The following is a 14,099-nucleotide window of genomic DNA, read 5'->3' as shown; positions in this document are numbered from 1 at the left end:
CGTAGATGCACACATGAAAATCCATACAGGAGAGAAGCCTTTCTGTTGTGATCTGTGTGGAAAAAGATTTGGCCACAAATCACATTTAAACAAACACATGATAATCCATACGGAAGATAAGCCTTTCTGTTGTGAAGCATGTGGACAAAGATTTAAATTTAAATCAAATTTAAACGCACACATTAAAACTCACACAGGTCAGAAGCCTGTCTGTTGTGATCTGTGTGGAAAAAGATTTAACCAAGAAGCATATTTAAAAAGACACATGAGAATCCATACAGAACAGAAGCCTTTCTGTTGTGATCTATGTGGAAAAAGGTTTAGGCGAAAATCTTATGTAAAGACACACATGAGAATCCACACAGGAGAGAAGCCTTTTTGTTGTGATTTATGTGGAAAAAGCTTTCGTCAAACATCTACTTTAAAGACACACATGGGATTCCATACAGGACAGAACCCTGTCTGTTGTAATATATGTGGGCAAAGTTTTAGCCAAAAGTCTAATTTAAACACACATTTGAGAATCCATACAGGACAGAAGCCTTTTTGTTGTGATCTATGTGGACAAAGTTTTAGCCAAAAATCTTATTTAAACACACACATGGGAATCCATACAGGACAGAAGCCTTTTTGCTGTGATCTATGTGGACAAAGCTTTAGCCAAAAAGCATATTTAAAGAAACACATGATAAGCCATACAAGACACAAGCCTTTCTGTTGTGATATATGTGGAAAAAGCTTTAGCAGAAAATATGATGTTAGGAAACACATAAGGATCCATGCAGAACAGAAGCCTTTCTGTTGTGATTTATGTGGAAAAGGCTTTAGCCAAAACGCACATTTAAACATGCACAAGAGAATCCATACAGGAGAGAAGCCTTTTTGTTGTGATCTTTGTGGAATAAGATTTATACAAAAATCAAGTTTAAACAGACACATCAGAATCCATACAGGACAGAAGCCTTTCCGTTGTGATCTATGTGGACAAAGCTTTAGTCAAAAAGGAACTTTAAACACACACATGATGAGAATCCATACCCGACAGAAGCCTTTCTGTTGTGATCTATGTGAACACAAATTTAACAACAAATCTGCTTTAAACAGACACATGAAGAACCATGCAATGCAAGACAAGGCAACTTTATTTGTATAGCACGTTTCAGTACAGTAACAACGTAAATGATTTACATGATTAAAACCTAGGAAAATAAAAATTTAAACAAAGTTGGAATAAAATGTAGAAAAAGTGAAACAAAATATAACAAAAAATGGAAACTAAAAGCAAATTATTTTTCAAAACAATTGGACTACAATTTTAAACTGATGTTTCAGGTAAAAGGTTAACTAGAACACTCAGTCAATCCTAAGCAAATGAATTTATAATTTTGATTTAAAATAACTCAGGCTTTCAAGTACTTTAGTCTTCTGTAAGTTTGTTCCAGTTGGTCGAATATAGGAAGTCAACTTGCTACAAGTTGCAAAGTGCTTTGGGTTCCTTGGACTAGTTAAAGTGCTATACAAATACAAGCCATTTACCAGATTAGGTTTGAATCAGAAGACCTGAGTGGTCTTGAGGTTTGATACACTGATAATCTTTGATCTATTTAGGTGTTAATGTTAGGGGATTTTATAGATTTGCACAAGTATTTTAAAGTCAATTGTCTGAGATTGATGTTCTACTTTCTTAGTCTTACTGAAGACGTGGTCAGCAGTGTTCTGGATCAACAGCAGCTGTCTGATCCACTTTTTTGGTGGACCTGTATTACTGATATGACTAAGATTAAATGCATGGATTAGTTTTTCCAGAACCTGTTTAGACACCAGTCCTTTAATCCTGGAAATGTTAAGGTGATGGAAGGCAGACTTTGTAATTGCGTTTGAATGCCTTTTGAGGGTTATGCCTGAATCCATTAGTGCAACGGACCTCAAACTGGTATCCGAGGACCCCCGGTGTCACGGTTTGTTTACTGAAGGACTCAGAATCACACACATGGGACTAGAGTTGAGTCTTTATTGTTGGGATAATAGGTGGTGGAAGACGTGACCGGAGATACTGAACTGCAGTGGATCAGGAGTGCTGGTGATGGCAGAAGCTGACAGCCCGGAACGAGAGTCCATAATAATCGGGTAGCCTGGAAGGCTCAGTGCTGCCCGGCTAGCTGACCCCGTAGCAACACCAGGGCACAGGTCAGAACCTCTCCAGGTCGGCTAGTTAGGTTAGCAGTTCTCTGGAGACACCAGGGCACAGAGCAGAACTTCTCCAGGGACAAACAGCAGAGTATGAGTCTTAGAGAAACTGGCAGGACTAACCTTAAACAAGAGAGAGCAAAAAACAAATCTTCCAAGGCAAAAACGGGGACTGGCATAAAGAGGTGTAGACTGATGACGGACCGGCAAAGGAGTGACAGCAGAGTGAGGCTTAAGTAGGGAGGCTGGCAGGTGAAGTGAGTCTGGCTAATTAGTGGCTGGCAGGTGTGACTAACTGCAGAGGAGGTGAAGTGAAGATGACAGAAAATAACTGATGACAATGAAAACTAACATAAAGTCAAACCAAACCCACATGAGATGAAAAAAATTAAAATAACAGAAAAATGAAGTCAAACCAGAACTCAACCATGACACCCGGGAGTTTGTGAAACTGTTGTTAGGCCTGAGGAGGCACTGCTGAGGATGTGTCGTAGTTGGGCTAAATATCACAATGGACAAATATTTAACTCCATTCACCTCATGGTGTAAGGTTAAAGCAAAATCATCTAAAATTAGGAAGTATGACAACAGTCACATTAAATTTGGCTTAATGGAAAATGGGGATGGGAGACCAAAATGTTTGTCTTCAGTGCTGGCAAGCAACTTTGTAGCCAGCCAAGCTAAACTGGCATCTCCACAAAGCAAAGCACCCAGTTTAAAGATAAAACCAAAGAATTTTTTCAGCGAAAGGATGAGCTTACATTCAACATAAAATAACAATTAGTGAACCTTGACACATCATCAGAAAAAGCTCAGAGGGCTTCTCTTATCTGCTGGTGCAAAGCATTGCAAAAAGTAAGAAGCTACACTCAATTGGGATAGACCTTGTGCTACCTGCTGGGAAAATATCTCTGTTTGTACGGATGGCGCAGCAGCGATGACCGGCCCAAAGAGTGGAGTTAAAGCGAGGATAAAATCCATCAATCCATGCGTTATAGCTACCCACTGTGTCCTGCATCAGCAGGCACTAGCTTCCAGAGACATGGACCCAGATCTTCTGTTCTGAACACAGCTATCACTGCAGTTAGTTTTGTAAAATCCAGAGCTTTGCAATCACGGCTGTTTGGGTAAATTTGCCCAAATCTGGATGCTGAACATGATGCACTGCTTTATCACTGAGGTGTGATGGTTGTCTCATGGGAAAGTGTTGCAGAGAGTTGATGACCTATACAGAGAAATGGCTGAATTTATGAGAGGAAAAACTGTAAAGGATGTTGTGACTTCACACCTAACATCACTGTGTGAGCACTTCAGCTCATATTTCTCTGATGTGAACACTGATGCCTGGGACTGGGTGCTGATCCATTTTCACCTGCTGCAACAAGAAATGCATTAGCAGGTAAAACAGAAAAAATGCTCTTGGAGTTATCTTGTGACAGAACATTGAAGGCCAGATTCCAACAGGAAGATCATGCAAACTTTTGGGCCTCCCTCTCACATGAGTAACCTGAACTGGCTGCTGAGGCCATGAAAATATTGCTGCCGTTTCCAACCACTTACCTCTGTGACTCAACATTTTCAGCTCTGACTGTAATGAAGAACAAATGCAGAGCTGGTTTACAAGTGGAAGATGATCTTAGTTTTTGTCATCCATGCGTCCAAGAATAAACTGTGTGGGGAGAGACAGGCTCATCCTTCTCACTAATAGTCAAGAGGTTATTGATGTCATTGATGAATGGCTTGACTGTGTAACAAAGCCTATAGCAGATATTCATAAAAATGTTTTTGTTTTTTTTGCCAATACGTATAAGATGTTTGTTGTAGTAAAATTTAACAAATTAAAGGTCTTTAATTTGAGTAATGGACCAATTAGGGTTCACTGGAATTTCTTCTAGTCTTCTCACATTTTATTTTTTGTAAGCTTTAAAATGTTACATTTGAAGAAAACATCTAGTCAAAATTTAACTTGAAAAAATGTCTTTTGCATTTAAAATGTTAAAATCTTTATTTTCATTCCTTTAGCATATTAGTTAGTGATGGACTGAAACAGGTTTTTGAAGGGAGATGCCAATTATTTTGACATCAGTCTATCCTCTATGTGCTGCCTATTTTTTGGGCCTATTCTTGCAGATAATGTTGCCTTTTATTTCTTTAGATGATAAAAATGACGCAATTATAACAAATATTGCACAACTCATAATTTTAACAAAAAAGAAACATTAACAAGTTCAACAAAACATTAACGATTGATAGCAAATGGAGGGAGACACAAATCGATCAAATACAGTTCCAGTACAATCGTCCATCATATTCATCACAAACATTTCGGGGGAACGATTTGACTGAGGCCTTGCGTTGCCAGACATTCAGCACAGCCATTAGGCACATTCTTCCAAACTGCCCAGGACCCCGACTTACGCGTTTTCCTCAGGGCGCTGCCTTTAACTCAGTGGAAAGATAGGAACCACATTTGGGGAGGGGGAGGAGAAAAAGGTATATTTCACACTTTATCCTCAAAGGGTACAGTTTGAGATATCAAAAAACCTCCACACAAGAAAAGCACATATGACGAGACAACATTTATGCAGAGGGTTTACATTGGAGACTAGTCGCATGTAAACCCATGTAGATTAGGGCCGTCAGTTGTGTGTGTGTGTGTGTGTGTGTGTGAGAGAGAGAATGTTCTTCAGTTTGTTCATGAATGCTGTCCAGAGCAGTGTTGTATAAAGTACTGAAATCTCGGAGTCAAGTAAAAGTATAGTTACCTCTCCAAAATATGACTTTGGTAAAAGTCGAAGTCACTGACTGAAATGTTACTTGAGTAAAAGTCTTAAAGTATCTGAAATGTCTTGTACTTAAGTATGAAAATTACTGTAAAAATAGACGTACTCAAGTAATGTAATAAAAAGTATAAGTAAAAAGTAAAACAAAGCAAATGCAGTTTGAATTAATTTTTTTAGATTTTGGTAAACTTTGAAAGTCAAATTCACTTAAAATAATATAAACAACCAAGTGCAGGAGAAATTTAGACCAAGTTTAGACAGAAACTACAACCTTTTTGTAAGCTTTCAGTTTTCCTTCTTCAAGTAAGGTCAGTGCTCTACACTTAAAAATTATGTTAGAGTGGGGGGAGTTAATTTTACTGATCAATTTATGTTTTAAATAAGTCTAATCTGACATCATCAATGAATAATAGTTATAATGAATAATACTGATTGTTATAATAAAACAAGAAAAGAATAATGGTTAATCAAGTGTTTGGTCAATATAAATGCCCAAGAGGGGTTGAGTTCTACTGATCAACTTAGAAATATTTCATGGCTGTGAAAGAGAAATGTTTGATTGAGCTATATTCTGTAAGAGATATTAAGTTTATATTAAGGTAGATTTACAACTCATGTTGGGAAGCTATTGATAAACGTTTTCTTCTTTTACGGTTTATTTATCATGATTGTTAAAGTGATCTTGTGTGTTATTTGGTTGTCTGATTGTACGTTTTGTGCGGAGCCTGTATGCGTGAAGTTTTTTTTTTTTTTTTGCTTCAGCACAGTAAGAACATGCTAATGGCATTTTCTTATGTGTTTAATAGTTCTGTGCTTTTAACATGAGAGAGATTGAGATTTGGGCTTGTTTTTTCTTTAAGTTGGGCAGGTTTTATGAGAATTTGGGCTGGAAGCCATCAGTGAGATACGGCAACCTGTAGCGCTGTCTGCAAAAAGTCCAGCATAAGCAGACAGGCTGATAAACATGAGCGCTGGTGTCAGGCTGAACACTGAAGTAAAAATTCATACTCAGAGGTTTTGTAATTATACCAGCTAGGAGAACAAGGATCAGAACAAAGCAGAGTTCCCTTCTGCCTGCAAGGAACCCGAGTTTCTTCAGTTTGGCAGTTTTGCTGCCTGGTTCTGCTCCTTCTGCTCCTGTCTAGCTAACCCACCTAGCGTGAATGTTTACTCCAGTCTTGACTTCAATGCTGATGTTTCAAACAGAAATTAATAGTGCTGCTTCCAGCTCTCTCTCGTTTGCTTCGTTGTCATTTCTTGTAATTGTTTGGTAATCAGACCGAATATCCATCCCGCTCTACCCACACCGACGGTGACCACAGCGAGCCACGGTGTCTCTCTGAAGGCTGAACGTCTGAACCAGCGACCCGCCCCTCTCCAGCTGTGATTGGCTAGCATGTTGCCTTCAGTCGTTGATTTGATTGGTTGAATTGTATGATTGACAAATCAAAGATAGAACGACGGCCACTCCGAGGTAAAAAAAAAACCCGCCTCCAGTCCAGGGCGGGCACTGCTGGCTCAGCGGGCGGGCATGGCCCCCCAATGTCCGCCCATGCCTGTTTTTTTTTTTTTTTTTTTTTTTTTTGTAACGAGTAACTAAACCAAACATTGAAAATGTATCGGAGTAAAAGTATACAACTAAGTTCGGAAATATAGTGAGGTAAAAGTAAAAGTTATCAAAAAATGTTATACTCGAGAAAAGTATAAAGTACTCCAAAATATACTTAAGTACAGTAGTGAAGTATTTTTACTTCGTTACTATACAACACTGGTCCAGAGGGCCATTGTCCTTGATATGATGGAAAGTTTATCAACCGGCACCACTGTTCTGAACGCATTCACAGATGTCTGCAGGGGAGGAGGGAGCGGGGGGAGTAGTTCTGGGCCCTCTCGCCGTAACATCCAGGGGAGTTTTAGGTAAGGGAAGGCCTAATCCAAATACACTTGTATTTTCAGAAGCAAGCTGCACACATTTTCCTTAGCTTTGAGTCCTTTGTCGTTGGCTCCACGTGGCGATTCCGATATTCCAAATTAGTTGGGCTTTTTCCGCGTTTCACATCTCTTATTTATCCCATCTATCCTCAGAGTTGAACCAACGTAGCCAGCCTGCGTTCCATCACATCTAGCTTACGGCTCTGCTCGTCCAACTTACGGTTCTGCTTGTTCACAGCCTTAGTGATGGCATCAAAAGCGGCCATATTTGCCACGGACATCCTCTGAAGTTGCTGATACATCAGAAATCTTCCGAATCCAAATAGAAGAAATCCGAGTATCATAAATCCAAACAAGGCAATAAAATCACCAGATGTAATGAAATACAATGTATACATATGTGTTGGCCACACCTGCAACCACACAGTTGGTAACCCCACAAACAACTACTTCTTAACTTTAAGTTTTCACACACATACGCTGCAGTAAAAATACATTGGTTTGTTTGTTTTTATTGTGACAATATTGAAGGACATTAGTTCCAATTGTAGCGCACACATTGGGTTAACCTTTGTAGATTTAATTTAGTCAAATACTTAACATTGGTTTGTGTTTCCTGTTCTGGTGTTGTGGGGAGTACCTTCAACTGGGCTGAAGCAGAGGACTCTGGCTGGTACACTCCAGCCCCAGATTGACTGACTGGGTGGTACCATCTGGAGTTCCTCTAGGGGGAAACACCATGGAGTCCTTATTCTAACTCTTTTGTATAATCTTTCTTTTTCTTTTGTGATTTGTCTGTGTTGTTAATTGTGTTTAGTTATAAGTCATTTAAGTTTAATCCTTAAGCTAACATTAATTATTTTTGTTAAGTTTGTGTAGATGTTCCCTTTTCCTCAGTGGGACAGTCTGGTCTGATCAGCCAGTATTTAAGCCCCCTTTGTTGTGTGTCAGGTCAGTTTGTTAGTTTGAGGTTTTGTTTAACTTTGACAATTTTTTTGCCTTAAATTAGTTTCTTCATTTGACCTCTTTTAAGGACCCTGTAATTATTGTTTGGACTTTTGTTACTTTGGGGAAATAAAACCTATTGTTCTTGAAAATCACCACTGTGTCCTCATGCTTGTCCTGCTTGGTCCCTCACAACATGTTAGTCTTGAATATTAAACAGATTAATTGTCTTTGTTGTACACAGTTTTTATTTTGCACGTGTGTATACACCATCTTCTGTTAAAAGCAAAACTTATTACTATAATTAAAACAAATAAAATCATCAGTATGTCAACTCTATTTGAGAAGACTGGTTACTGTTAGAACACTGCAAAAACCTGCAATCTAAAAACAAGATAAAAATGCTAGGTATTAATCTGAATCTCCTCAAATTAAGTGAAATAATATGCCAGTTCAGGTAAACAATTGCACTAGGTAAGATTATTGAAAAAAAAGAAAAAATATCCAGGCTGTAGAAAAGTGAGAAATATCTTAAAAGAATTTGTGAAATGTTTATTCCAAGTCCATTAGTAAGTCAATTTAACTCCAAATTAGCTTGTTAATGCTTCTTTCGGTTTTTGTTCTCAATAACTTTTATAGAGAAAATCTTAAAACCAGGGCAGCTAAATAAGATCAATCTAATGCATTCAGAAATCATCATTTGGTTATTCATCTCAAAACAGGATAAAGTATTTACACACAAGAACATCAGACACATTATACTGAGTACAATCACACATGGACTAATTTGTGGACTAATCAGTTACACGAATCGTTTGATTGCAGCAATTGTCTCAAAAGGTGCAATAAAATATAAAAGGTACCACCATTTTTATCCAGGCCTGTTTCATGAGTTTTTTTTAAATCATTCTGTTGAAGCAAAAGCAATGACTGATTTTCATTTATTTATTGTCTTAGAATTTTAAGTTTTACTTTTGTCAGATTCAACTTAATTCTGTGACCATTGTGGATTTTTCTTTCATTGAACAAGGGGAACAAGGACGGATCCTGTGGGGGGGTACTCCGGGAGTACGGAGTACCGGGCCCTTTAATAGGGGCTGTCAGGTCTCCGTATGACCGGTGTCAGAGTCTGGTCCGCATTGCCGGCAGTAAGTCGGACTCGTTTCCGGTGAGTTGGACTCCGACAAGGTTGCCCTTTGTCACCGATTCTGTTCATAACTTTAATGGACAGAATTTCTAGGCGCAGCCAAGGTGTTGAGGGGATCCGTTTTGGTGGCCTTAGGATTGCGTCTCTGCTATTCGCGGATGACGTGGTCCTATTGGCTTCATCAGGGCGTAATCTACAGCTCTCACTAGAGCGGTTCGCAGCCGAGTGCGAAGCGGCCGGGATGAAAATCAGTGCCTCCAAATCCGACACCATGGTCTTGAACCGGAAAAGGGTAGAGTGCCTTCTCCGGGTTGGGGAGGATGTGCTGCCCCTAGTGGAGGATTTTAAGTATCTTGGGGTCTTGTTCACGAATGAGGGGAAGATGGAGCGGGAGATCGACAGGCGGATTGATTCAGCGTCTGCTGTGAAGCGGGCGCTGTACCGATCCGTTGTGGTGAAGAGAGAGCTGAGCCAAAAGGCGAAGCTCTCGATTTACCGGTCGATCTACGTTCCCACCCTCATCTATGGTCATGAGCTTTGGGTCGTGACCGAAAGAACGAGATCCCGGATACAAGCGGCTGAAATGAGTTTTCTCCGTAGTGTGTCTGGGCTCTCCCTTAGAGATAGGGTGAGGAGCTCAGTCATCCGGGGAGGACTCAGAGTAGAGCCGTTGCTCCTCCACGTCGAGAGGAGCCAGTTGAGGTGGCTCGGGCATCTGGTCAGGATGCCTCCTGGACGCCTTCCTGGTGAGGTGTTCCGGGCACGTCCCACCGGGAGGAGGCCTAGTGGAAGACCCAGGACACGCTGGAGGGACTATGTCTCTCGGCTGGCCTGGGAACGCCTTGGGATTCCTCCTGTAGGAGCTGGTCCAAGTGGCCGGGGAGAGGGACGTCTGGGCATCCCTACTGAAGCTGCTACCCCCGCGACCTGACCCCGGATAAGCGGAAGACGACGGACGGATGGAACAAGGGGTACCAACAATTTTGTCCACCTGTGTATAGAACTATATTTAATTTGTTTATCCTAAACAAAACTTTTTTCAATCACTGTACACATGAATGTCAAGACAAATTATCATTGTAAACTTATTTTGTGTTTCTGTCAGAACTGATAAACCAACACCTAAAGCAACAAAACTGAATGTCAATAACACTCTCAATAAAACTGTTCCAACCTGCTATGATGTTTTTATATGAGCCTGTGCTGTCTTTCTCCTGGATATTGTCCTTTAACACTTCAGTCTGAATGACAGACTAAAGGCTTGGGACACACTTTGTAGAGGTGAAATGTAGGCTGCAGTAGTATGTCATCAGATACAGCAAAGCTTCACCAAGGTTGTCTTTGGCAAATGTTGTAATGGGAGAGATTCCACCTGCCAGGAGACAGCGAGGCTCATCCAAGAGCAAGACAGGGCAGAGATCTCCTCTGAAGGTACACAGCTGGATCTTCTGTTGGCTAAAAGGACAAAAGGACAGAAATATTTCTTCAGAGACTGAGAAATTAAAAAATCACCATGAGTCCAAATACTCCGCCACAATTATGTATTTTTCCCACAATAGTGATGGCAACCATAAAATGCTAGAGCCTTTTACGTGTAATGTAGTTTTTGTAAGCTGAAACATTTAAATATGGCTAACAATGACAAGCCTAAGAACTTGTACTTTAGTCACTGTTAAGAGTGAGTCTTTAAGGTGGCCTAACATTAAATCACCACTATATCGCTATCACATCACACTCTATCCAAAGAGTCCTTTGTGTCCAATATTCACTTCATTAAAGGACAGTTTGGAGGGAGTTTATTTCTATTTAACCAGTTGAGGTGACTACAGTAAAGTCTACAGGGGTCCCTCAGTTTTAGTCATCTAGTTTAGTTCTTGTTTTTGCTTTTATTATTAATTTTATATTGCATTTGTGTGTTGATGTATAAGAAAAAAATGGCCAATCCATTTTAGTAAAATTTAAGAGCTAACGTATAGAATCGTTTGACTTCTCAATAAAAATGGTTGAAAAAGAATCTAGGTAAAAACAAATTGAAAAAAGATTATAAAGAGAGTGGAGAGGGTTTATAAAGCTTTAAAATATATCCAAATAAACACAGACACATCTATCAGCCTGACTTCCAGCCAGCAGGATCAGGAGCCAAACACAGCTAGAAGCAGCCAAGAACGGCTAAGAGTGAAATATTGGACTATTGTGAAGTGGCCTTCTATGAGTCCTGATCTAAATCCTGTTGAATATGGATGGAAGGAGCTGAAACGGGCCGTCTGGAGAAGGCAGCCTTCAGTCCTGAGACAACTGGAGCACTTTGCTCACCAGGAGAACAATTATTATCAGTTTCAAGTTATTTCAGTACCTATTGTTACTATTGTCTTTCTTTCATTAACAGAGGGGTACCAACATCTTTGTCCACGTGTGTACAATACCACCATGGAGGCTTCCTGAGGTTGCAGTTGATTTTACATGATTAGAAAAGAACAAGGATAGATCTTTATGTTGAATGCATAAGCAGTGCAGGAATATATCATCCAGGATTATCATGATGTACATATATACACAGATGCTTCAGAAAATGCAGTTAATCAGGTTGAGACAGCGTTCATCGTCCCACTATTTTCCATCAAAGTAGGGAAAAGGCTTCAGGATGGAGTTTCAGTTTCTACAGGAGAAATGCTGTCGATACTGTTAGCTGTTCAGTGGTTGAAGAGGTGAGACCATTAAGATCACTCATTTATTCAGACTCTAATTCATCTTTGGTCAGTTTACAGCATAGCCAGTTAGATAGTAGACCAGATGTATTAATTTAGAGACAACAAACACTTTATAGAATCAACATGATGGGGCTCACAGTTAACTTTCTATGGGTACCAGCCCACTGTGAGGTTAAGGGCAATGAAATGGCAGATATTAGAGCAAAGGAAAGCCCTAAATGTTTATTAGTTGATACTGATTTTATGTTTAGGAGAACAAAAATAAAGGACATAAGAAAGTAAATGAAAGAGACAAGACAAAAAATAATGGGAGAAAGGAATGAAGGGATGATGGTTTTAAAATATTCAAATGAAAATTAGAGAGACGAGAAGAACAGGAAGGAACAGGGGGAGGAGACAATTATTTTACCACTCAGACTTGGATATCCTGGACTAAACAAGACTTTATTCATAGCAGGGAAACAGCAGAAAGGTTAAAGTGAATTCTGGGAAGATAAAACAATAGAACCAGTTTTTCTTTCTATTTCTGCATTGTCAGAATTATCAGAGAAATCAACTAATTCAAAACCTTAACAACATGAAAATCAAACTAAATCTTAGTGACTTATTTCAGAAATACTGAGCCCCTAATATATATATATATATATATATATATATATATATATATATATATATATATATATATATATATATATATATTGTAGAAGCTATTTCTCTATTTTTGTTTTAGAACTCATTCTTATTCATTTGGTTATTTATTGCATTTTTGTTTTAAAGTAGTTGTTTAGATTATAATTATTTCTTTGTTAATTCATTTTGTTCAGGTTTTGGGTGTGTCTGGTGTATAAATACATGTACTCCAGGCACCTTGGGATGAAAGTGGGTGGGCTCAAGAAGATGAGTTAAAGATTGAATTAAAGCATTGCATTCCAAAGCAAAGCAAGTGGATTTGAAAAATAAACGGAACAAAGGCAAAAACAAAACTACACGCAGTTTAAAGTTTGTGCAAAAATGTCTGCTGTAACAAAACCACAGATGGCCAAGAGTGACTCGGAGGTTTCATCCAAAAGAAACATTAAGTTCACTGAGAAAGGCCTGATGTCATATATAAAAACATGCCAAGATAAAAGAAGTCCTAAATTGAAACAAACAAGACAGATAAAAGATGATTTAAATGTTTTAATGGAATCAAAGGATAATGCTGACTCGATCAAGTCTCTTCTGGCTACATTTATGCAATGCTGTGAGGATGCAGAGGTGTTGCATAAAACAACTAACAAGTATGCAACTCCCCTCTGATAAACTTAAGAAACAAAATGAACATTTTCAAAGTAAAATGAGTATTTACCTGGAGTTTACTGAACGTGTCAAGGGCTGGGTATGTGAAATGGGTAAGCCCTTTGTGATACCAAATGCAGATACAGATGATCAAGCCAAAGACAATGCTGAAGATGTAATTAACCCTGAAGACAGTGTTTCCAATGTGTGCTCTGCAAAGTCCAAACCATGCACTCAAATATCCCGTGTCTCTTCCACTACATCTGCACGCATAAGAAGAGAGGCCGAAAGAGCAGCACTGCTGGAGCGTGCTGCAGTTCTGAAAAGGAAACATCAGCTTGAAGCCATGGAGGAGAAGCTAAAACAAGAAAAGGAGCAATTTGAACTTGAGACGGAGTTAGCTGCTGCTAATGCAAAGCTTCGTGCATTAGAAATAAATTCACAAGGTGGCTTGAAATGTTCTGATGGCATGAACTCTAACATTTATTCATATGTATGTATGTGTGTATGTATGTAGATATGTGTGTGTGTGTGTGTGTGTGTGTGTGTGTGTGCGCTTGTGTGCGTTAGAAGTCCAGCTCCAAGCATGGTTTGTTGTCTTGCAGAACAAGCTGAAGATGGTCATCCTACTAACTTTCACATTTTCAGCACCATGGACAGCACAGCCTTGAGTAAATAATTAATACATTTTTATAAGGTGACACAATAATCTATTTAGCAGGAGCAGATAACCTGTCAGCAGCAAGTTTCTCCACATGTTAAAACTCAGGCATCTGTCTGTGACTCGTCTTGGAATCCAAGAGACAACTTCACATTGATGAACCAAGTGAATTGCTGCAGATGAGGCTGCAGTTCACACCATAGACCATCTCTAAATCATCTAATGATGAACTGGGTTGCAAGAGACTTAATTGCTCTATAACACTAATCTATTAGAAAAATGCCCCCCACTGTTGAATGAATGCCACAACATATTCAACATTTGTGTATCCTTTGCGCCGAAATAGACCGCAGGACTTCAGGATACGTTTTAAGTGACGTTCAGACACGCATGAGAAACTAACTGGTGCACAAAAGAAAGTATATATTTTCTTATTTCTCTTCAGTGTCCCTTTAGGG

The 14,099-nt window shown here is 39.2% G+C and overlaps 2 protein-coding genes across 2 annotated transcripts in view; one reads left to right on the top strand and one right to left on the bottom strand.

The window, feature by feature from the left end:
* The window catches only part of LOC105921678 (NLR family CARD domain-containing protein 3), a 1,041,521-nt gene that overhangs the window by 473,873 nt on the left and 553,549 nt on the right, over window positions 1-14,099 (bottom strand). The window lies entirely within an intron of this gene.
* LOC110368104 (gastrula zinc finger protein XlCGF8.2DB) lies at window positions 99-991 on the top strand (the record flags this gene model as incomplete). Its single annotated transcript, XM_036128341.1, has 1 exon — window positions 99-991. A coding segment is annotated over exon 1 (726 nt), but the record flags the coding sequence as incomplete, so codon positions are not given.

This window comes from Fundulus heteroclitus, chromosome 24 (assembly GCF_011125445.2).
Source record: "Fundulus heteroclitus isolate FHET01 chromosome 24, MU-UCD_Fhet_4.1, whole genome shotgun sequence".
NCBI lineage: Eukaryota > Metazoa > Chordata > Actinopteri > Cyprinodontiformes > Fundulidae > Fundulus > Fundulus heteroclitus.
The sequence above is the reverse complement of the archived record's forward strand: the minus strand, read 5'-3'. Positions and strand labels throughout refer to the sequence as shown.